The sequence below is a fragment of the Chelonoidis abingdonii genome, chromosome 6 (assembly GCF_003597395.2).
Source record: "Chelonoidis abingdonii isolate Lonesome George chromosome 6, CheloAbing_2.0, whole genome shotgun sequence".
Classification (NCBI taxonomy): domain Eukaryota; kingdom Metazoa; phylum Chordata; order Testudines; family Testudinidae; genus Chelonoidis; species Chelonoidis abingdonii.
Window position 1 is genome coordinate 3,201,652 of NC_133774.1, and position 24,447 is coordinate 3,226,098.

The window sequence follows — 24,447 nt, forward strand, 5'->3', positions numbered from 1 at the left end:
TGCCTCATGCGTTTCACAGTGAGCCACCAGCAGGGTCTGGGGAGCCGGGGTTCTGCTGTCACATTGCGTCACGTGACTGTAGCACAGTAAAACAGAGGTTTATTACGATGAAGGAACGGGTTAAACAGAGTTTGTAGGTCGTGAACCTAGACCCTGGCTGGGTCTTGGGGGGGCATGGAGCGCCCGGTCTGCCTCAGCAGCTCCAGATAATCAACCCTCAGCCTGTCTGCTAGTTCGTTTCCAAAAGGAGGTCAATGATCTTGTTAACCTTCAGTTGGACCTTTGAGAGGAGGGCAGGCTCAGTTGCTAGGAGACAGAGTTCAGGGCATTAGGGGCATCGGGCCTTGCTCTGCAGAATCATGAATTTCTTGTGTGGTTCCTTATCGCCCCCACTAGATATTGATGCACGGGGACCTGAGGCAAACACAGTATTCAGAGCAACATTAGAAAGGCCAGTTTGTCAACCACCTCCACTTCAATGGTTTTCATGTCCGGTCAACTTTTACTGTCATTTAGACCAAGCTGGGGTAGGAGAGGAAGGATGGATTGGACAGGCTGGGTTTAAGTTCTGATCTGTACTGACGCATGGGGGACCTCGGGGAAGTACTTAGCTTGTTCTGCATGTAAATCTAGATTGTGAGGTCTTCTGGAGTGGATGTCTTTCCTACATGTGTGCTGTACCAGGACAAGCCTATTCAGTGGGTTTGTGCTACAGTGTAAAACGAACAATGATAAAGTAGATCATATGACTTTGGACCGCTTTTCTCACTTGAGTGGCCTGACTATTCGTTGTAAAAACCATAATTTCACCTATTGATTTTGCCCTGTTTGCGAGTCTCTTGAACCTGCGGGCTGCTGTTTAAGGGATTGCTGAACACTTCTCTTGCCTAGCAGGCAAGTTTTGGGGAGGGCCTGTCTTTGCTGAGTTGCGCAGCTATAGAACGGTGGGGTTTGACCCTGCCTTTCTAACAAAACGGAGGAGAGAAGAGGAGATGGAGGTAAGACCCGTGCTAGTAGCTGGCAGATCATGAGCAAAGACAGGCTGCAAAGAACTTCTGCTAGGCAGACGAGGAAGTGTTCGCAGTCCTTGGAACGCAGGCCGTAGTGTTGGCAAGAGACTGACAGGCAAAGCTTCAATAGGTGGAATTAATGGTTTTGCAACGAATAGGTGAGCCAATCCAGAGGTTGAGAAGGCGGGTCAAGTAGAGTGAGTGTATAACTGTATCATTGTTCTGTTATTAGGTAGTAAGAGGCAGGCTGAGATAGGGCCTGTTGTCCTGGGTACAGACACAATGTAGGATGGAAGGGGGAAGAGAATCCATTAGAGACTACATTAGGATTTACGGTGGGAGACAAGAGCTAGTGATTCCGAGGTCCCATGGCGTCAGTAGCAAGTCGGAATGAAACCAGCTGTATGATCCTCTCCTCGTCCATAGTTGTAATGAACAGTAAAGTGGTGGTAGGGGAATGAAAACAGTGAAGGTTGGGGGAGGGTGTGACAAACTGGGGACTGTTCTTATGTTTGCTCTGATATGTGTTGGTGAGTCAGTGTCCTGTGCGTTTTAATATCTGAGGTGTGGGTATAAGGGTGTGATTGTGCAAGCAGGGCAGTGCCCTATCCTGATATCTGTCTCGCACTGATGTGGCCTCTTGAAAGGTGCAACTGAAGGGTGGGAGACAACGAGGTACGTGATCTGGTTGGGAACGAACTGAGCAGACCCAGGAGGGGCTGGAGGGGGTTTGTTAGTCTGAGCTGGCTGAGGGCAACCATGGGGGACGGGCTATGCCCAAATGGACCAGGAGGGGTTCTGGTTCACGGTACTAAATCTTTTAGCTGTTCTGTCATGACTAACCTTGTTTACTGGCTGCTGACAGTCATTGACTGAATGTGAGATGCAGGCCCGGGCTTCCCCAGGACTGCTGGGGTGGGTCACTGTGGAAAGCGTGAGGGCAATGCTGAATGTCAAGAGAGACAGGAGGTGAAGAGTGTGAGCTTTGCCGAAAGTTGCTCCAAGTGAGAGGAGGCTCCATAAGTCCTGCTGGCTTTGTGGGGGCTGTTCGGAGATTGCGGAACCTGTGACAGAGGGAAGATTTCAGGTTCTGCTGGGGTGAACTGAGATTAGCAAGATCAGTTTCCCAGAAATGGACACTCGCTCGCAAAGCTCTAAGGGTTAGCGAGTTATCCCAGAAGGCTTAAGCCCAGGGGAGGTGTGGACTTGTGTATGGAATTACTTAGGGCTGTCGTGGAGCTGGTCCAGCGGTGATGAGAGCTGAACTACGGTCATAGTGACCGTAATGAATAATGTACTATCTTCTAGGGAAATACAGAACCCACTACGTTCTTCTAAGCGGGGAATCACAAAAAGAGGAGGCTAGTGAAATAGAAAATAAAAGGCCGTGTGGCAATGCTGCAAGAGTCTGGAAGCTTTAAAATATAATCGTGACTTAAAATAGATGAAATATGGACAGAGCAAAGATCCATTAGCAGTATCCTTTGTCGACAGTGGGCCATGCAGGTGCCCAGAGGACATGAACAGAACAGTGAATATCGATGTCATCATCGCAGTCAGCTTCTGAACTGAGCAGATTAAATTCCTGCTATCCTGTAATGCATTGGACGTATTTATGCTGACTTATTTAGTTCTTTTTGAAAAACTCAAACTAATATTTAATTAAAAAAAAAGTCAGAGCAACAAACTGCCCGCTGGTACAAGATCAAGAGGTGGTTAAGCAACTGCACTTCAAATTGGAGTCAAATTTCCTGCTGAGGAAAGAGAAAAGGAGCTGAGCTTGCATAAGTATAAACATATAGTAGGCACGAAAAGATGTGAAGAGAACTAGAAGAAAAAATAGACAGTAAATTTTTTTTTTAAGCACATCAGAAGCAGGAGTGGCAAGCACTCAGTGAGCATGTCATCGAGGTGCAAGGAGACTCAGGGAGGCAGGCTTGCGAAGCTATGAATCTTTGCTTGTTCTAATGAGAGGATGTGAGGGAGATCCAGTACCTGGGCAGTTTTTCTGGTGACGATTGTGGAAGTGTAATTTGTCAAAGAGAGATGTTTGAACAATTGCTAATTTAACAGTAAAAGTGACAGGACAGAGATATACAGGGTTCTGAAGGATCAGATATGATGCGAATACTAACTGTGCATGTACCTATGTTAATAGCTCTGGCGAGGACTGGCGGGTGCTAATGTAGCACTAGTTTTTTAAAAGGCTCAGAGGTGCCGGAATTTACGGCGTAACCCTGATTAGTACAGCAAATTGGTTGAAACTATACTTCAAGAAAGAGTGTTATTGGACATGAGATGATATGATTGATGGGAAAGAGTAACATGGCTTTTGTAAGGGAATCATGCTACAATCTACAGAATTCTCTGAGGGATAACACGTGGACAGTGTGATGGTGATTTTGTACTTGGACTTAGAAGTCTGTGACCTGGTCCTTACCAAGACTCTTAGCAAAGGAGCTGTTATGTGATACAGGGACGTTTCTTCATGGATGATCTACTGGTTAAGACAGGAACGGGTAGAAATAACTGGTCGTTTTCAGAATGATAGAGGTAAATAGTGGTGTCTCCAAGGATCTGAAAAAAAATACTGGGAGTTCTATTCACCATTTTCATATGGCTGGAAAGGGGTAAACCAGTGAGTGCAAAGTTTGCAGATGATAACTAATTTATCGAGATAGTTAGGTCAAAAGCTGATAAAGAGGAGTTCAAGGAGATCTACAACTGGGGCTGGACACGAATGGCGATGAAACCAGTGTTGATTAATGCAAAGTGATGCCATTGGAAAATAGATGATCTACCATCATAAATGATGGGGGTAAATTGCTGTTACATCAGCGAGAGATCTTGGGTCTGTGGAGATTTTGAAAATCCACCCGAGGGCCAGCGCGTCAAAAAGCTAACAGAAGTTGGAATATTAGAGGGAGATAGATAGCGACAGAACTATATGTTGCTTCTGTAAATCTGGTACGCCACTTGATATGTGTGCCGATGTGGTGCCATCTCAACAAGATAGACATGCTGAATGCTCCAAGGAGAGACCCAGGAGGTGAAGACGTGTGAGCTTCTTGCCCTGAACAAGTCTGCTCCAAGTGAGAGGAGGCTCCCCAAAGTCCTGCCTGGCTTTGTGGGGAGCTGTTCCAGAGCATTGCCCGGGGAACCTGTGACAGAGGGGAACTATTCAGGGTTCTGCATGGGGTGAAACTGAGATTAGCAAGATCAGTTTCCCAGAAATCGGACACCTAGCTCAGCAGAACAGCCTTCTAAGGGTTAGCGAACGCTTCATCCCCCAGCAAGGCCTAAGCCCAGGGGAGGTGCCATGGACTGTGTATGGAATTACTTAGGCTGTCGTGGAGCTGGTCCAAGAGGTGATGAGAGCTGAACTACTCGGTAATAGTGACCGTAATGAAATAAAATGTACTATCCTTCTAGGGGGAAATACCACAGAAACCCACCAGCCTAACGTTCACTTCTAAGAGGGGAACTCCACAAAAAGAAGGAGGCTAGTGAAATAGAAACTAAGAACAGGCACAAGTGTGCAATGCCTGCAAGATTCCTGGAAGCTTTTAAAAACATCATAATCGAGACTCATAAAAACATAAGAATGGCAATACTGGACCAGAGCAAAGATCCATCTAGCCCAGTATCCTGTCTGTCGACAGTGGCCAATGCCAGGTGCCCCAGAGGAAATGAACAGAACAGTGAATCATCCGATGATCCATCCATCGCCCAGTCCCAGCTTCTGCAAACAGAGGCCAGAGACACCATTCCTGCTCATCCTGGCTAATAGCCATTGACGGACCTTTCCTCCATGAACTTATCTAGTTCTTTTTTGAAGACTCAAACTAAATATCCCTAATTAAAAAAAAAAGTCAGAGAACCAAAAACTGCCACCCTGGCTAAACCACAGACTCAAAGAGGTGGTTAAAGGCAAAACTGCACCTTTCAAATTGGAAGTCAAATCCTGCTGAGGAAAAGAGAAAGGAGCATGAGCTCTGGCAAATCAAGTATAAACACATATAGAATTAGGCACGCCAAAAAAGAATGTGAAGAGCAACTAGCAAAAGACACAAAAACTAACAGTAAATTTTTTTTTAAGCACATCAGAAGCAGGAGCTGGCCAAGCACTCAGTGAGGCCACTGGTCCATCGAGGTGCCAAAGGAGACTCAGGGAAGGCAAGGCCATTGCAGAGAAGCTACATGAATTCTTTGCATTGGTCCTCACTGCAGAGGATGTGAGGGAGATCCCAGTACCTGGGCCAGTTTTTCTGGGTGACAGATCTGTGGAAGTGTCCCAGATTTGTCAATAGAGGAGATTTTTGAACCAATTGATCAATTAAACAGTAACAAGTGACCAGGACCAGACGATATCACCCAAGGGTTCTGAAGGAACTCAGATATGAAATTGCAGAACTACTAACTGTGGCATGTAACCTATCGCTTAAATCAGCCTCTGGCCCAGAGGACTGGCGGGTAGCTAATGTAGCACCTAGTTTTTAAAAAGGCTCCAGAGGCGGCCCCGGCAATTACAGGCCGGTAACCCTGACTTCAGTACCAGGCAAATTGGTTGAAACTATAATAAAGAACAGAGTTATTGGACATAGAGATGAATATGATTTGATGGGGAAGAGTCAACATGGCTTTTGTAAAGGGAAATCATGCCTCACCAATCTACCAGAATTCTCTGAGGGATCAACAAACGTGGACAAGTGTGATCTGGTGGATATACTGTACTTGGACATTCAGAAAGTCTTTGACCTTTGTCCCTTACCAAAGACTCTTACGCAAAGGAAGCTGTCATGTGATAACAGGGAAGGTTCTCTCATGGATCACTAACTGGCTAAAAGACAGGAAACCAAGGGTAGAAATAACTGGTCAGTTTTCAGAATGGAGAGAGGTAAATAGTGGTGTCCTCCAAGGATCTGTACTGGGCCCAGTTCTATTCAACATATTCATCAATGAGCTGGAAAAAGGGGTAAACAGTGAGGTGGCAAAGTTTGCAGATGATACTAAATTACTCGAGATAGTTAGGTCCAAAGCTGACTAAAGAGAGTTACAAGGAGATCTCACAAACCTGGGGGGCTGGACAACGAAATGGCCGATGAAACCCAGTGTTGATAAATGCAAAGTGATGCCCATTGGAAACATAATCCCAACTCTACATATAAAATGATGGGGTCCAAATTAGCTGTTACCACTCAAGCGAGAGATCTTGGAGTCACTGTGGAGACTTCTCTGAAAACATCCACTCGATGGGCAGCGGCGTCAAAAAAGCTAACAGAATGTTGGGAATCATTAAGAAAGGGAGAGATAATAAGACAGAAACTATCATGTTGCCTCTGTAAAAATCCCTGGTACGCCCACACCTTGAATACTGTGTGCAGATGTGGTTGCCCCATCTCAAAAAAGATAGATTGGAATTGGAAATGGTTCAGAGACAGAAAATAAAATGATTAGGGGAATGGAACAGCTTCCATATGAGGAGAGATGAAAAGGACCGGGGGGTCACCCAATGAAATTAATAGGGAGCAAGTTTAAAACAAGCATAAGAAAGTACACACAATGCACAGTCAACCTGTGGAACTCCCTGCCAGGGGATGTTGTGAAGGCCATAAGTATAACTGGGTTCAAAAAAGAACTAGGTCAGTTCCTGGAGGACAGGTCCAGCAGTGGCTATTAGCCCAGATGATCGAGGCACAGCCCATGCTCTGGGTGTCCCTAAATCTCTGTTTGCCAGAAGCTGGGAATGGGTGACAGGGGATGGATCACTTGATGGTTCCCTGTTCTGTTCATTCCCTCTGGGACACCTGGCACTGGCCCTTGTCAGCAGAAAGGATACTGGGCTGGATGGATCATTGGTCTGACCCAGTCTGGCCATTCTTCTGTTCTTATAAGCCCTTTCTGACTGCTGGGCGCAATGCTCATGATCACAATGGTTGTTCTACAGTGTTCTGTGCTCTGGGGTTTTAATGTGATTCTGTGTTACCTGGTGATTGCTAAAGCCCCAGTTCCTGCAGTCACATGAGCGCATGAGACTCTCAGCTTGTATTTTTGCCACAATGTCAGTTCTTCTCCAAGTGCTAACCATGCCCGGACTCGGGGGCACATGCGTACCCACATGGGGAATACCAATGGGGACCACACAGCACGAAGAACCTCCAGGTGTGGCTGCGTCACCTCCATTTCCTTACCCTTGTGATTGCAGCAGAGCAAGAGAACCATGATCCCTGAAGGCTCAGACCCCAGAAGGGGAGGAAAAAACACCCACCATTCATTGCCTATAAAAATCTCATGCTTGGTATCAAGATCTTGTGAATGTCGGGCCCTGATTCCAGATTGCTGAATGGGTGGGGTTGTGACACTGGTTCTCCTAGGGTTCCCTGTTCCTCACTACCGTTCCTGCCGGTCTCCCTGCTTGCTGATGTGGCTGCAGAAGGGGCACGGAGCAGGGGCAGCTGATTCCCTGACAAACGGGGGTGAATGTCCATGGCGGGGATCGTCCCGTGATTTTCCTGAGCTTCGGCAAGAGAGTCCAGGTGCCTCAGAGCCGTCACCAATCCTGGAGCATCTCAGACGCTTCTGCCATTCCTGTCTGCACCCAGCAGTGTGCACAGCCAGTGGGGGCTAACCCTTTGTCCTCCTGGGGACACGCTCCCCACCCTCCGGCACACAGCAGGTCAGTCCAAGCCTGTGTACCACATAACTCCAGTGACCCTCTCTCGTGAGCAGGGCGTGGGCCTCATGCCGGCCCTCTGCCTCTCCGGGAATGGGACCCAGGAGTACAGGAGCTGGTTGATGGCTACTCCCCTGGATGCTAGCGCCTCCTCATGGCGCAGAGAGGACTGTGCAGCCCAGATGGCTGAGCAGAACCACGGGGCTGGCCAGGAGAGCCGGGCTGGGTATGTGGGAGAGATGCTAGCAAGGCTGGAAGTGGGGATTTCTGCCGCACCATGGGACAGTGATAACAGGCATTGTCAGAAAGCTTGGGAGGAGGCAGAGCCTGCTCGTTGGCAGGTCCTAGGCCTGCAATGTCACTGCTCTGCCCAGGAGCCAGCCTCATTTCCCTTTGGTGACCATGTTGAAGGTCCCCAGAGGAGTCAGGGTAAAAAGACCACGTCTGGATCCCTGCGGACTCCCTTGTTTACTTTGCTGTCTGGGAGTTTGCCTTTGTTTCACATAGATTCAGAGACTCCAAGGCCAGACCATTGGGGTCATCTAGTCTGGCCTTCGGTAGAACACGGGCTGTAGGATTTCCCTGAAATAATTCCCACTGGAGCCTCTCGCTTAGAAAAACATCCAGTCCGTTTGCCTGGCCTGAAACGCCGAGCTCCGCAGGGCAGGAGCCATTTCTGTACGCTCCTGGTACTACGCCAAGGACACCTCCTCCTGTTACCGACCAGAAAGCTCTCGTCCAGGTACTCCTGAGCATCTGTCACCCGGGATTCCCGGCACAGTCTGCCCACTCGATCTCCCCACCCGCCAACCAAATGCAGGCAGCTCTGGGCTGCAACACAGCAGCTGTGTAATAGCCACCCTGCAGCAACCTCACCCAGTAGTTTGGGACAGGAAGGGAAGGTTGGAGTGGTAGGAGGGGCTTGTGGAGGGAGACTGGAATTGGCCAGAACTCTGGGGTTTTGTGCCTCTGCTCTTGGGAAAGAGACCACAGGATCTTCACCACCTGTGAGCTCCTGCTTCCTTCTCATTCCAACTGCCCGCACAGCACCCTGGAGCATTGGCTCAGTACCCCCTGGGATGGGCAGGCAGTGCCATCGTGTTCCCTACAGAACAGCACAAGAGGGCCCAGACTCAGAGGGAAGGGCACCCCCCCATTGGACCCTCAGCACCACATCTATCACTCTGGGCTTTCCCATCTAGGCGCTGACCCGACCTGGCCCCATATAGCTGGGGTGCTGCTGGGAGGCTGGGGGGAGCAGCCTCGCACCCGTCCCCTCTTTACGGTTCCAGGTCCTGGAGGAGAATCAGGCCCAGGCAGCTCGCTTTGTGATGGGTGACCTCTGTTCTGCTCCGTCCCCTGGACGGCACTGGCGATGAGCGTCCTCACCCAGAGCCGTGAGGGGCCAGCCTGGGGGAAGGGCTGGAAGACAGACATTCGAGGGGAGACCCTCGTCCTGCAATTGGGCCCCCTGGTGCATAGACCACACAGGCCGCTGGATGGGGCACTCCCTAGGTGACAGGCCTGCCCTGGCCGAGGGAGAGGGTCTCAACCCCCTGGGATGTCTATGCTGCTGAGTTCCCCCTCTTCCTCGGTTTCCCTCCCTTCTCTTGGGAGCAGTAGGGAGCAGCTAGGAGCGCTTGGCTCTGCAGCACACCCTGGCCCCAGTGCAAAGGCCAGGGTCCCACGCCAAGCTGAGGAGCAGCGTAGGGTGAACCGTTAGTGAGGAAGTTGCAGCCCCTGTGAGCAGGGCCCTGCTGAACCAGGCTGGACCCCTGCCCAGGGGGCTTCCCCATGCAGCTGACCCGGCCCACCTCCTGCAGCACCCACAGGCCCTCTGGGCTGGCTTGGCCATGCGACGAGGCTGGCATCTTGCACTGCAATTTGGGTTGGTTGACGTTTACAGTAAGAGTCCCAGCTTCTTTGGGGGGTTCCAGGGCAGGGCAAAGCCCTCCCCCCCCCCCGGCTGAGGCTAGAAGATGTCATTGGTCCTTCAGCTTAGCCCTGGCTCCAAACCCACCTCACGTCGCCAGCCTGCCCTAGAGCTCTGGCAGCTTCAGATGAAATGGGGGCTGAAGCTCAGCTAGCCCCAGCTCTGTTTCTGCAATCCTCCTTCACCAGTCCACGAGGGTTTGCAGAGCCGGCCTGGCAGCACCGTGGGTTGGCCCGTCTCTTGCTATCCACGAGCCAGGCTATCTGAAAGCAAACAGAGGGATTGGGGAACTGGAACCTGCCCTTCTGAGTCAGTGCCTGCCCTCAGAAGTGAAAGTGAGAGCTGAGATGCTGCGGGATAAATAGAGCTGGAGCAGCAGGATTCACAGAGCTGCAGGCAACCGTGCTGACAGCACCCTCCGTACTCCACCCGGCAGGCTGTCCCTGGGCTCCCACCCGAGCATGGAGCTGGCTAGAAGCATGGCTTTCTTCGCTCTGACAGCCCTCTCCCTGTGGAGCTTCTTGCCAGGTGAGATGGACAACTCCCCCCCACCCCGGTTCTGCTTGCCCATCCCGGGTCTTTTAGAATGAGTCTGACTGGTTCGTTCGGGATTAGCCACTTTGATCTTTGGATGCCTGCTGGCTTTCCAGCTAAGGCATCAACAGATCCGCTGCCGGGGCACCTGAGCACCACGATCGTCCGTATAGTTATTTCCACTGCACCCCGGGAGCTAGGAGATGCTATTAGCCCCCAGAGAGTGGGGGAACTTCAGTGCAGGGGGGTAAACCTGGCCTTAAATCTCGCAGGGAATCACACCCAACTCTCCTGAGCCCCAGGCTAGCGTCCTAACCACTGGGCCACTCTTCCTCTCCCCTCTGCTGCTGTATGGCACTGCAGCCTTCCAGCATTCACAGACTTGCCCGTTAGGGTAGGAGCCAGCCCCCTCTAAGTACCGGCTGGTCCCTCTCCCTGTGTGCGATTGCACCCTGCGCTCCAGTCTGCAGTGCAGTGTCCAGTTTATTCTGAAATCTCTTGGGGTTGGGGACTTGAGGCAAATGACGCCCCTGCTGCAGGGGACAGCAATAGATCTGTGTGCAAATGATGCATGTGGTAGTTGCAAAGGGAGGGACAGCGCTGCCCCCCCCATGCGTGGTGCAGTGAAATGCTGACCTGCAGGGCTGGACAAATAAGGCTTCCCCGGAGCCCCTTCCCTGGGGCATCTATGAGCAGATCCTTATCACACCTAAGAGGCTGCTGTCATTACTCCCCTTGTGCAGGGGGGAAACTGAGGCACAGAGCAGTGACACGACTTGCCAAGGGCCAGACCGTAAGTCTGTGATAGGCTGGCAATGTTTAACGTCACCGATGGCATGAGCCAGGGGGAGGATCAAGGCCCTGGATGCCTGTGCACGTATTGTCTGTTGTGAGCATGAGTTTGCGTGTGCAAGGATACGTGTGGAAGGGTGTGAGAGAGAAGGAGATGAGGGGCAGGTATCCTGGCTTCTCTGGGCTTTGGACAGCGCCTGGAGCATTGTGGGCTCTGCTGGAAACAACTGAGAAATAATAATAATCTGTAAAACCAAATCAGAATCCCAGCTGGGCAGTGGAGGGCGGGGTGAGACCCACAGCAGAGTGGGGAGCTCCGGAGCGCACCCCATCTCGCAGCCATGCAGACAGCCCCTAAGCCTGCTGGGTGGAACCAGGGTGAGGGTTCACAGCGGGAAACGCCAGCTGCCCTTTGCATCTCTGGGACACGTCTCTCCAGGTTAGCCTGGTATAGCCTGAGCTAAGAGCGGTCGTTGTCCTTGGTGTTTGAACAAAGGGCAGAGGAGTAGGACTCCAGAGGGCAGATTAAGGACCCTAGGAAGGAGTTCCTGTGTGGGGAGAATCTTGCCCTAGGCTCCAATCCTGGTTCTGGCACAGGCTTGTTGTGTAAATCAGGGCAAGTCACATCACTACACGGTGCCTCAGTTTCCCCTCTATTAAATGGCTGTGGTGGTGTGATGGAGTAAGGGCTGTCTGTGTGGGGGATGAGAGAGCAGGGGAGGACTTTAGGGGATGGACGATACTGGAGCCTGTAACCTGAGCTAGGTAACAGGGGAAAGGTCAACACCTTTGCCCGGGAAGGAGAACAAAGGAAGGGGCTGGCAGGAGGGAAGTAGTTTTGAGTTTGGGTTTGGGGCTGTGTGGGCGGAATTCAGGGTATCCTAGCTGGGATCCAAGCACCCTGAAAGCCCAGAAGGACTCGATGGAGGGGTCCTGACTGTGCCTGCAAGCTCTGCTGTAACCTGTGTTCCTGTTGTCCAATAAACCTTCTGTTTTACTGGCTGGTGGAGAGTCACTGTGAGTCCCAGGAAGAGGGGTGCAGGGCCGGACTCCCCCACACGCCGTGACGGTGGGTAGTATTGAGCCAGCTGCTGACGCGCTGGGAGAGTCAGTTAGTTATTAGAACAGGAGAACTTGTGGCACCTTAGAGAGTAACACAGTTATTGCAGCACGAGCTTTCATAGGCTACAGGGCCTACAGCCACCTCTTACGGTGACAGAATGGACACACACAGCCAGGGAGATATTTATAACACACAGAGAACATGAAGGTGGGAGTTTGCCATACAAATTTGTAAGAGCTAAATTTAATTTTTAAGAAAAGATGAGACTCTATTGTCAGAGGAAGAAAAACACGTTGTAGTGTATAATCAATGAGGCCTGTTTCAGACAGTTGACAAGAAGAGTGTGAGGATACATACTGGGGAGAATAGATTCAACTGCGTAATGACAGCATCAAGTTGCTATCAAGCCTAAGCTTATATGGTATCGTTAGTTTGGGCAAATTAATTCCAGTTTGGCAGTTTCTCACTGGAGTCTGTTTCTGAACTTTTCTGTTGCAAAACTGCCACTTTGAGTCTGTCACTGAGTGGCCAGGGAGGTTGAAGTGTTCCCCTGGTTTTTTGAATGTTATGATTCCTGATGTCAGATTTGTGTCTGTTAATTCTTTTGTATAGAGACGCCGGTTTGGCCAATGTACTTGGGAGAGGGCATTGCTGCACATGCTGCATCATCACGTGGAGATGTGCTGAACGGCCCTGATGGGTCGGTGATGTGATTAGGTCTATGATGGTGTCACTAATTAGCTACAGAGTTGGATCGGTTGTTGCCAGTAACAGTTCCTGGTTAGTGTTTTTGTGTATGTGATGTATGGTTGTGGTGTAGTGTCACGGAGTCTGGCCCTGCCCCTCTTCCTGGGACCACTGACTTTTATCCAGCCAGTATAAACAGAAGGTTTTATTGGACAGCAGAAACAAGGTAAGAGAGCTTGCAGGCACACTCCCGGACCCTCCACTGAGTCCTTCTGGGGGTTCAGGGTGCTTGGATCCCAGCTAGGATCCCCTAATTCCTCCCATAGCCAAACGCCAAACTGTCTGCCTCCTTGCACTCCCAAGATCCCTCCCGCCACGCTCCCCTCATACCTGGCTCATTCACTGCTTATGTCACTACAATCCCTGCTTTCCCGTTCCCACACAGACCAGTCCTACTCCATCACACTCTCCCCTTCGGAACTGAACTGAGCGGGGTTCCTGCCAGTGACCTGGGGTTCAGGGCCCCTCTCCGGGACAGGTCCGCTATCAGGTGGCACTCCTTCACATGGACCGTCTGTCATAGTCCCTGCAGGAGCAGCTCCACTCAGGAGCTTGGCGTTGGCTCTTCATCTGGGCAGCCAGGTCAGGGGAGATGGTCGGTGTACACGTGAAGTTCGCCAACAGAGATATGCTCTAAGCTTCTTAAGGGCCACCCATGGCCAGGCATTCTCTCTCGATGGCCGGTAGTTTTGCTCCGGGTAGCAGCTTCTTACTGCAGGTAATAGGGGTGTCTCTCCCCTTTTCATCCCTAGCATTAACACCGCCCCAGTCCGTGTCTGAGGCGTCGGTGAAAACATAAAGGGTTTGTCAAAATCTGGGTTCGCCAGAACTGGCCACTGACAGAGCCTCCTTCAGGCCCGGAAAGCTCCTGGCCGTCGGTCAGATTACCTTGTCTGGCTTCCCCTTTTTTGCAAGTTCAGGATGGGGCCGGCTATGGTGCTAAAGTGGGGCGAACCTTCGATAGTATCCCGCCATCCAATAAGGCTGGACCTGCTTCTTGGTTTGGGGCGCAGCCAGTCTCTGATCACCTCCACCTTGGGCGGGTTCTGGCTTCAGGAGCGCTCCCCACCCGATGGCCAGGTAAGATACTTCCCATCCCACCTTTGCATCTTCTCAGCCTTTACGGTTACCCAGCCTCCCGAATCGGTCAGGACTTGGGTAACCTGGGACACATGGCTCCCATGGTTCTGGATGACGCAGATGTCGTCAATAAGGCCACGGCAAAACTCCATCCCCTCAGTAGCGATCCACAGGCGCTGGAAGGTGGCCAGGTGCTCTTGAGGCCAGGGCCAGGGTCCAGCAACTCGAGAGCCAGAGGGGTGTAAAGGCGATTTTCCGCTGGATTTGCGTCCAGCGGCACTTGCAGTAGCCCTTGGTAGATATGAGTGGTGAGGTACGAGCACTCCCGTTTGTCTAGGAGTCGGCAGGCCTGGGTGGGGTTTAGGATCAGATACGGTGATGAGCATGAGCCTTTCGATAGTCCACAGAACGATATTGCTCGTTCTGGGGACCGCACATGGGAGGCCAGGGCTGGAGATGGCCCAAGGGCTGGAAGACTGCTGGATCACCCCCAAAGCCAGCATGTCCCTGACCTCTCCTTTCCAGATCCTGGGCAGTTTTACCAGTGACCCGAAAAGGGGAGCATCTTATAGGGGATGTGGCCCAGTCTCCACCCTGTGGACAGTCAAATTAGTGCGTCCAGGCTGGTTGGAAAACAGCTGTCGGTACAGATGCAGCACCCCTCTGATCTCAGCGTGCTGGGCCTGGTCAGCTGATCAGAGAGGGGAATTGCCTCCAGGGGGGAACCAGCTTTTGTCCCAGGGAATAGATCCACCAAAGGGTCATCTCCCTGCCCCTCCCAGTGTCCACACACGGCCAACACCACACATTCCCCCTGTCATAGTATGGTTTCATCATGTTCACATGGTACACCCGCGCCGGTGATGTGCCCGGTTTGACAGCTCCACCACATAGTTTACCTCATTCAGTTGCTTGATAACCTTGAAGGGCCCTTCCCAGGCGGCCTGGAGTTTGTTTTTCCTCACAGGGATGAGAACCATCACCTGATCCCCGGTGGCAAAGGCTCGGGCCCGGGCCGTGCGGTCATACCAGACCTTCTGCTTCCTCTGGGCTCGGGCCAGATTCTCCCTGGCCAGGCCCATGAGCTCGGCCAGTCTTTCCCGGAGGTCAGGACATACTCCACCACTGACTCTCCCTCGGGAGTGGCCTTCCCCTCCCATTCATCTCTCATCAGGTCCAGGGGCCCCCTTACTCGCCTTCCATACAACAGTTCGAAAGGCGAAAACCCGGTAGACTCCTGGGGTACCTCCCTGTACGCGAACAGCAGGTGAGGTAAGTATTTGTCCCAATCCTGCGGGTGCTGGTTCATAAATGTTTTTAGCATCATCTTCAGCGTCCCGTTGAACCTTTCCACCAGCCCGTTGGACTGGGGGTGATACGCTGAGGCCCAGTTGTGCTGCACCCCACATTTCTGCCATAAGGACCGGAGCAGGGTCGACATGAAGTTGGACCCTGATCCGTTAAGACCTCTTGGGGAACCCCACCCGGCTGAAAATGTCAGCAGCGCATCTGCCACTGTATCTGCTTCGATAGAGGACAAGGCCACCGCCTCGGGGTAGCGAGTGGCAAAATCCACCACCACCAGGATGTATTTTTTCCCTGACCGGGTCATCTTGCTGAGAGGTCCCACTATGTCCATGGCCACCTTCTGGAAAGGTTCTTCTATGATGGGTAAAGGCCTCAAGGCTGCTTTCCTCTTGTCCTGGGCCTTCCCCACCCTCTGGCAGGGGTCACAGGATTGGCAGTACTGTCGGACATGGGTAAAGACCCCAGGCCAGTAAAAGTTCTGTAGCAGCCTCTGCCTGGTGCGCCGGATTCCTGGTGTCCTGCGAGAGGGATGTCATGGGCCAGGTACAGCAGCTTGTGGCGAAACTTCTGGGGAACCACCAGCTGCCTCCTGATCCCCCATGACTCTACCTCCCCTGGGGGAGCCCATTCTCGGTACAGGAACCCCTTCTCCCACAGGAACCTCTCCTTGCAACCTCTCCTCAGGGTCTGTTCCGCACTAAGGTCAGCCTGGTCCCTGGGCTTCCGCAAGGAGGGATCTTTCTGCAACTCCGCCTGGAACTCAGCAGCTGGGACAGGGATGGGGACCAGCTCTCTCTTGCTGGCTGGGCCTGAGGTCGCAGCCTCTCTGAGCCCTGCCCCTGGACGCTCCCCGCCCCCCAGGTTAGGGTCCTGCACCTCAGGCCGAGTACCTTCCCCGTTGTCGGGGTGCAGTGCCTTTGCCGACTCTGACTACGAGTCACGACCAGGGCACTCTGAGTGCTACTAGGCCAGTCCTCAAGGTCCCTCCCATTAACACGTCTGTGGGCAAGTATGGGTGTACCCCCACATCCTTGGGGCCCTCCTTGCCCCCCACTTCAGATGCACTCTTGCCACGGGCACCTTGAATGGGGTCCCGCCCGCCCATCAAGGTCAGGTAGGTGTCGGGCACCACCGATCTGAGCCACCACCTCGGGCCGGGCAAGCGTCACCTCTGCCCCCGTGTCCCAGTACCCAGTGACCTCCTTCCCATCTACCTCCAGGGAAACAATGCACTCTTTCGGAGGGCAGCCCCGCGCCCACCCGGTAAACTAAGAACCCGGAGGCTGGCGCTTCCAGCCCCCCAGAGGAGCTGACCTGGGGACCTCCTCCCTCCTTCAGGTGGTATGTTGCCAGCCCCCCTTCCCGGGAGGGTAGCCCATCTTCCGATTGGGTTTTTACCCAGTCCACCCTCTGCGGGTTGGGTCTGCTTGGTCTGTCCCTGAGCTTGGGGCACTGGGCCCGTATGTGGCCTCGTTGGCCACATTGATAGCAGCCCATGTCTCGTGGGTCCCCTGGAATGGGTCGGAGGGACCTGACACTGGATGTTCCCCTTTGGGGGGTTCTCCATAGGCCCCGCTGGGAGGTCCCATGATGACTCTCTCTCTGCGCTGAGGCAGGCCTGCTCCTTCGAGACTCCTCCCTGCCATCCCCTGCCCGACTGTCCACAAATTGGTCGGCAAGTTGGCCTGCGTGCTGCGGGTTCTCCGGCTTCTGGTCCCTCAACCACAGCCTCAGGTCGGACGGGCACTGCTCATACAGGTGCTCCAGTATGAACAGGTCCAGCAAGTCCTCTTTAGTTTGGGCCCCAGCTGTCCACTTGCGGGCATACCCCTGCGCCCGGGTTGACCAGTTGTAGATATGTGATCTCACGGGTTTTACGCTGACTCCGGAACCTTTTCCGGTACATCTCAGGAGTCAGCCCAAACTCGCGGAGCAGGGCCTGTTTGAACAGTTCGTAGTCCCCGCCTCCGCCCCTTTCAGTCGGCTGTACACCTCCACGGCCGTGGAGTCCAGTAAGGGGGTGAGAATGAGATCCTGTCTGCAGGGCCAACCCCTTGCAGCTCGCAGGCATTCTCAAAGGCCGTCAGGAAGGTATCTATGTCCTCCCCCTCCTTACGCCGGGGCAGCAAGCGCTTATCAAAGTTCGGTGTAGGCTTGGGTCCCCCTCACTCACCGCAGCCGGGGCCTCACGGCTCCTCAGCTGGGCCAGCTCCAGCTCGTGTTTACGCTGTTTCTCCTTCTCTCCAGCTCATGTTTACGCTGTTTCTCTTCTCCTCCAGCTCATGTTTACGCTGGTTCTCCTTCTCCTCCAGCTCATGTTTACGCTGTTTTCTCCTTCTCCTCAGCTCATGTTTACGCTGGTTCTCCTCATGGTTTACGCTGGTTCACCTTCTCCTCCAGCTTGCCTCTTTAACTCGAGCTCCTCCCGTCTCAACTTCCTTTCCTCTTCCAGCCACGGCTGCTCCACAGCTGTCGAGCGTCGCCGGGAGGATCCCCTGCTGGGGGGTGAGCTTCGCTGCCAGGATCCCCTGCCGGCCGGGGGGGTCACGGTGCCTTCGGCATTCGCTGGGCTCCTCCCCGCCCTTCCTCTAGGGCTAGGAAGGGGGGGTCTCGGGAAGCCCTCATCCGCCGTCTGACCACTCCCCGGGGGGACAGGCACTGGTGACTGCGCTGCATCTGCTGGCTGCTTCCCTCAGAGACAGGGTTCTCCGGTCTCCCTCCTCCAGCTGGGCAATCAGCTGGTCCTTCCGTCGTCAGTCTCCCTGTGCGCAGCCCCCTCTGCTTGCACAGCTCCAGCAGGTCACACTTGCGCCGCTTGGCGTACATCTTCCTGCTGGCCACTCACAGGTCGGGGTGCTCGCCGCTCCCCACGGTTTCCGGGGGACCCTAGTGCACCAGCCCTTCTTGAGGTCACCACCTCTCTGCCAGGGTCGAGCTGCAGACTCCTCCGCCCCTGGGACGCTCGCTGCAATCCCCCCGGGGGACCCTGTTACTGCAAAGTCCTTCTCACTGGGCACACACTCCCAGGGGTTAATCACCCTTCGTTTTACTGCTCCCCAGTCACTTACTGCAGGAAGCGCCGTCCACGGGGTGCAGTATCTCCCGCGCTGCCACCAAGTTGTCACGGAGTCTGGCCCTGCACCCTCTTCCTGGGACCCACAGTGACTTTTATCCAGCCAGTAAAACAGAAGGTTTATTGGACAGCAGGAACACAGGTTACAGCAGAGCTTGCAGGCACACTCCCGGACCCCTCCACTGAGTCCTTCTGGGGGTTCAGGGTGCTTGGATCCCAGCTAGGATCCCCTGAATTCCTCCCCATAGCCCAAACCAAACTGTCCTGCCTTCCTCCTCCGGCGCAACTCCAAAAACTTTGTTTCCTTCTCCCCCGCCCAGCAGCTCCCCCTCCCCCCTGCCGGCTCACATTACAACCTGCCTACCTGTCCCTCACCTACAGACATCCCCTGCTTTCCCGTTCCCCACACAGACAGTCCCTACTCCATCACAGTGAGTATTTGCTTCAGGTTGGGAGGCTGTCTGTAGGGTGACCAGACAGCAAACGTGAAAAATCGGGACAAGGGGCGGGAGGTAATAGGAGCCTGTATAAAAAAAGACCCAAAAATCAGGACTGTCCCTATAAAATCGGAACATCTGGTCACCCAGCTGTCTGTAAGCGAGGACTGGGCCAGCCTGAAGCAAATACTCACCAGCAACCACACACCAAACACCAAAAACACTGTACCCCCCGCCAGCCTCATGCAGGGCAGCCTGCCCATGGCAGACGAGGCCCAGAGCTGCCCCCGGCAGAGCAGTGCAGGGCTGTCATTGCTCCATGGCACTAGCTCCCAGGGGCACGCTGGGAGTTTCCAGCGACATCTCCGTGCTGACCTGCAATCTCTGGCTAGCTCTGCAGGGGGCATGAGCAATGTGCTGCATCCAGTGCACTCGGCTGGGAACCAGGAGAGCTAGGGGCGATTCCGGGCTCTCTCACAGACTGTGTTAATGCCCTTGGCAGGCAGGCTTGTACCGTCACTCCCCATCTCTCCAGGGGGGTCAGTCCTTGTGCCTCCAGCTCCTGGGGCTCAGGTCATCCATGTTTCTCAAGGGCTCGAGATGCCCAGGAGGGAGGGGCAGGGTGAGGACTGAGAGTGCCCATTATTTGCCAGATCCCCTGGGCTAGGGGGTTTCCCAGAGAGGCCCAGCATGGAGGCGTTCAGACCCAGGCTGGAGCAAAGCCCTGACTGACCGGGGGGACAGATGAGCTGCCACCTTGGGGCTTTGCCATCTCTCATGTCAATGCCGCCACAAGAACGGTGCCAGTTTGCCCCAGTGAAGAGACAGCTCCAGGACGTTGGACTCTTGCTGGGACCCGGTTGCCCCCTACTCTCTGCCCCAGCGGCCATGTCCTTCCTTCTGTCCTTTGCCTATCACTCCCATTGCTTTTCTCTTCCAGCATCTGGCAGCAACGACGCCCTGGACTGCTGCCTGAGAACCAGCCAAGTCCCGATCCCCCGCAAGATTGTGCTGGACTATGCGGTGCAGCGGATCCCCGACGGCTGCCCCATCCACGCCGTGGTGTGAGTCCCATCCACTCCGTGGGGCGCTGAGCTCTGGGGAACGGCAGCTGGGGGCAGAGTGACGGGGATACACTGCTTATGCTGGGGGCATGAGGGAAGTCTGGCTGGGTTGGGACATGGGGACAAAGGGTGGGAGAGAAAACTGCAGATCAGATACCAGGGGGATGGGCGCTGGGTAGAACAAAGCCGGGAACCCAGAGAACTTCCAGAGTCTCCTTCTCCAGCCCCCTGAATCCACAGAGATTTTTCCTACCGTTAGCTCCACCCTGCCCAGCGCCTGCGCCCCAGCTCTCCTGCAGGATGGCACTGACCAGGGTGCGGGCCAAGCGCAGGACCCCCCCCTCCCCGTGATGACTGCCAGAGTCCCCCAGCACTCTGGGAGCTTTGCCTGGGGCAGCAGCTGAGCAGAAGTGAGGGTTGCCAGCTCCTTGCTCTGAGAATACCCCTCACCCCCGCTGCAATGGGAGGGAAGGGGGCAGGAAGTGACCCTAGAGGAGTATCTCAGCATGTGGCGGGAGAGAGTCCAGCTGGTGATTAGCACAAGTCTCCCCTTCGACAGCCCTCCCGCTCCCATTAACAAGCCAAACCTCACGGCCCCATGCAGCAGGAAAGCTGACCCTCCCCAGCCTGCAAACAGGGAAACTGAGGCCTGGGTGGTGATGTGCCCACAGGGACCCAGTGATGCTGGGCAGGGCTAGCCATGGAAAGCAGGTCTCCCAACAGGCAGGCCCTCGCATTAAGCACAGACCGTACTCACTGTCTGTCCCTGGAGAGTGCCCAGTGCAGGTCCCAGGCCCTGCTGGGCTCCGACCCTCAGGTAGATGCTGGCGCATGCCAGGAGGGAGTTCTGGTCTGTCCCTATTGCCAGGGCCTGGGCACATTGCTGAAGGGAACCAGAGGTGGCCAGGAGGTGTCATTTACACTTTGTTCTGGCCTCCCCCCGTGCAACGCACACCAGCCTCTCAGCCTGTCCCCCGGCCATTGCTCAGCGCTGGGAGTCTGGGGGTGTGTGTGGGGGGTCGGATTACTGCTGTGAGCAAAGGGATTTAGGGGGGCAGCGAGCCAAACCAGAGGCTTTGCAGCCTTCTTTCCCACTCAGCCAGGGTGACCCACTGCTGTGCAGGCAGCCAGGAGCACAGAGCTCTGCTGGAGCGTGGCCTCAGCAGCTCCCCCCAGAGCCCATCCTGCTCCAGGCCTGAGCCATAGCCCTCTGCAGCTGGGGAGAGTTCGGCTTCCTACTGCACACGCCCGGCACCGCCCGGCGTGCCGAGCACCACAAGAGCTGAACACGAAGGGTCAGAGCCAGCCTGGGGCCACCCCAGTGACTCCCCAGCCGATGGGTCCAAGCTGGATTTCAGCTCCTCTTATGCTACCGCTGTCCCTTCCCAGCCCGGGCGGCTCTGGGTTGCCAGCTGGAGTCAGTCAGGGGGAGCCTCGGACAGCTGGGAGCCTTGGTTCAGACAATTCACCCACCGTGAGGCTGAAATGGTGCTGGGGTCCCAGAGAACAGGCCGTCTCCTGTGGGATCCTGGGCAGGCACTCAGGTTAGCCAGGGCAAGAATTTCATAGCGACAACCTCTGCCCGGGGCTGGCACCCTTTCTGCTTGTGACCTCGCCGCAGCCCCAGCGGACACAGCAGCCTTTGGCCCTACTGCTGTACAAAATGCTGGATTCAGTCCCTTGCTCTGCCGCTGACTCCCAGGGTGACCCTGGGCAAGTCACTGGGGGTTGGTGCCTCAGTTTCCCCAGGGTGCAGTGAGGATAACAGGCCTTGCGGGGGGCTGTGAGAAGAAAAGCTTTAAAGATTGTCATTAATCGGGGTGCTCCAGCTGTGGCACACCAGCCCTTCCTGGGCCAGCAGCGCCAGCTGTAGCCTGACTTGTGCCCAGCACGGAAGGCCTCGTAGGCTGTAGGACCTGGAATAACAGAGTGCCAGGAATGGCTCCAGCTGGAGGAGTGGGGATCGTGGCAGGGAGGAGGGGAGCGATGGAGGCAGCTTGGTCTGATTGATGCGGCGCGTCCCGTTCAGCTGCCTCAGTCTGTTTCCTTGTTGTGTGTTAGGTTTATCACCGTGAGGGGCAAGCAGCTCTGCGCCCCGCCCCATGCCCACTGGGTGCGGCGTCTGACAGAGAGGCTGGACAGAGTGTACCAGAGCAAGGTAAGGGTCACAGCTAGACCCAGGCAAAGCCCACAGGTACTGGGCAAGCAGCAAAGGCACCAGCTACTCAGGGCTGGGCAGACACTGGTGAGGCTTCGCCCCCTCCATGCTGGGCACAGGATGCCCATTGTGGATCCCAGCTGCTCACCTCCCCTTACGGCACTAACTGCGTGGTCTCTGTCTTGAGGATCATTCCTGCATAAGCTGGAGAAACGCTAAAGCCACCTGTGCCCCAACAGAGGGATGTACAGTTCCTCTTCCTCTCCCGGCCACGGTGCTAGCACCGAGCCCAGGGTGAGAGCAGGAGCTCCGTGGCATCGGAGCAATCCACGCGCAAAGCAGCTGGGAGCCCCCCTGCCGCGTCAGTGCAGTAGCCCAGGGGTTCTCGAACTGGGGATCGGGACCCCTCAGGGGGTCACGAGGTCATTACATGGGGGGCCATGAGCTGTCAACCGCCACCCCAAACCTCGCTTTGCCTCCAGCAGTTATAATGGTGTTAAATATATAAAAAGTGTTTGTAATTTATAAGAGAGGTGGCACTCAGAGGCTCGCTGTGTGGAAGGGGTCACCACTACAAACGTTTGAGAGCCACTGATCTAGAGGAAAACAGTTGACGACGGTTAGCAGCTGCTTGCTGGGGAGGTCGGGGTGGGGTCCCCTTATGCTGTTTCCTTCTCTAATGCTGGCTGAGGTGGCTCGCAACCATGAGGGCCTGTCTTGGGGCAGAGCTCCCAGCCTGGGCTGTGTTTGGTGGTTAGATTTCACCTACCCAGGAACAACGTGAACTCCTGGATCACCGTAAGGGTCTCACCATGGAGTCCCAGATAGTCCCCACAGACACTCCAGCCTATTCTGCCACCCAGGCAAGCTGGCCTAGCGAGACATGGTCACGTACCCCAAAGAGCCCCAAATATTCTGGTTACTCCCAGTCATATACCTTGGATCAGTTTGTGTCTCACCTCTCACAGCAAAGGCAGCGCCGGCAGCCAGTCCTGCAATCAGCTAAAGGGTTATTAACTAGAAAAAAGAAACAACAGAGTTACCTATGGGGGAATGCAAGCGAACACATACACACAAGTGAGTTACCAGCTACAGTTTCTCAGGATGACAGAGCTGTAGTAATCTGCCCATATAAAATGTCTTTCTGGGCGGACTCAGGGATAACCCCGGGGATCTCTGCCTTAGTTCAGTGTCTCTGGCCCTGGGAGAGTTCAGACAGCAAACAGAATAAATTTTCTTGTGACCCTGTTTTATCTTTTACATTTAGCCTTCCAGTCCCTGAGCCAAGCTCCCTTGTACTGCAGCATGGGCCATTCAGCAACCCTTTGTGTTGCGATGTTCCTCAGTGGCCTCTTTAATCTTCATAGGGTGGCAGGAGGGACCATTCCTAGGCCTGGGTTCCCAAGCTCAGAGCAAACATTTTCACAGTTACGAAGCACAACTGACCTACGTCCTTACCGCCTGGAATGCAGCCGTTCCACGGGAGATTAGTGCAGAGCCCAACGTACAAGTGTTCCACGGAGTCTAAGCACCAAGTACAGACTAATGTCAGACTAATGCCTATATCAGCCAAACTAACATACACCTGGGTTCCCGCTATGAGTTTGCCAGTGCTGGCACCTGCTTTACCAGCATAGAACCATAGAATCATAGAATGTCAGGGTTGGAAGGGACCTCAGGAGGTGTCTAGTCCTACCCCCTGTTCAAAGCAGGACCAACCCCAACTAAATCATCCCAGCCAGAGCTTTGTCAAGCCTGACCTTAAAACCTCTAAGGAAGGAGATTCCACCATCTCCCTAGGGAACCCATTCCAGTGCTTCTCCACCCTCCTAGGGAAACAGTGTTTCCTAATATCCAACCTAGAGCTCCCCCACTGCTACTTGAGACCATTGCTCCTTGTTCTGTCATCTGCTACTACTGAGAACAGTCTAGATCCATCCTCTTTGGAGCCCCCTTTCAGGTAGTTGAAAGCAGCTATCAAATCCACCTCATTCTTCTCTTCTGCAGACTAAACAAGCCCAGATCCCTCAGCCTCTCCTCATAAGTCATGTGCTCCAGCCCCCTAATCATTTTTGTTGCCCTCCGCTGGACTCTTTCCAATTTGTCCACATCCTTCTTGTAGTAGGGGGCCCAGAACTGGACACAGTGCTCCAGATGAGGCCTCACTGATGCCGAAAGCATCATCCTTTCCTTCTCTAATTCCCCAGAACAACCTCTGGAGCAAGTAGCCCCGGAGGAGCCTGCGGCTGGCCCACGGCCCGGCGATGGGAAAGGGGCTGAGAGATGATCGTGATGCCTGCGAGTTCTGCATTCCCCTTTCAGCCCGTCTGGCTGCAGTATGAGCAGCTTACAGCTCCTTGGGACTGAATCTGGTGTGATTGCACTGCCTCCCCTTGGAGATCCCCGCTTCCTGCTCTCTGCTCTCTGCTCTGCCCTGGGGAGTCTCCCTTGGCTGCTGGGTGCTGCCGGGCTGGGGGAGCGCCCCAGGCCTATCCTGCTAGTGAGCTAGGCTCCTCCACAGCACCTGGGCGGGCTCTTGCAGCACCCAGGGGAATTAGGGAGGTCTCTGCGCTCT

The 24,447-nt window shown here is 54.3% G+C and overlaps 1 protein-coding gene across 1 annotated transcript; it reads left to right on the plus strand.

Annotated features, from left to right (window-relative positions):
• Window positions 1-10,021: 10,021 nt before the first annotated feature.
• On the plus strand, window positions 10,022-24,244 carry LOC116818234 (C-C motif chemokine 19-like). Its single transcript, XM_032768989.2, has 4 exons — window positions 10,022-10,144; window positions 19,591-19,714; window positions 21,776-21,872; window positions 24,080-24,244. The coding sequence occupies exons 1-4, from the start codon at window positions 10,078-10,080 to the stop codon at window positions 24,098-24,100; spliced, it is 309 nt and encodes a 102-aa protein (XP_032624880.1). The 5' UTR covers window positions 10,022-10,077; the 3' UTR covers window positions 24,101-24,244.
• The last annotated feature ends 203 nt before the right edge of the window (window positions 24,245-24,447 follow it).

Excerpts from the sequence above, each read along its gene's own strand:
- LOC116818234 (XM_032768989.2), top strand. The coding sequence starts at position 10,078 with ATGGAGCTGGCTAGAAGCATGGCTTTCTTCGCTCTGACAGCCCTCTCC. Across the intron at positions 10,145-19,590 it reads CCTGTGGAGCTTCTTGCCAG|CATCTGGCAGCAACGACGCC; the intron begins GTGAGATGGACA and ends TTTCTCTTCCAG. Across the intron at positions 21,873-24,079 it reads ACAGAGTGTACCAGAGCAAG|AACAACCTCTGGAGCAAGTA; the intron begins GTAAGGGTCACA and ends CTAATTCCCCAG.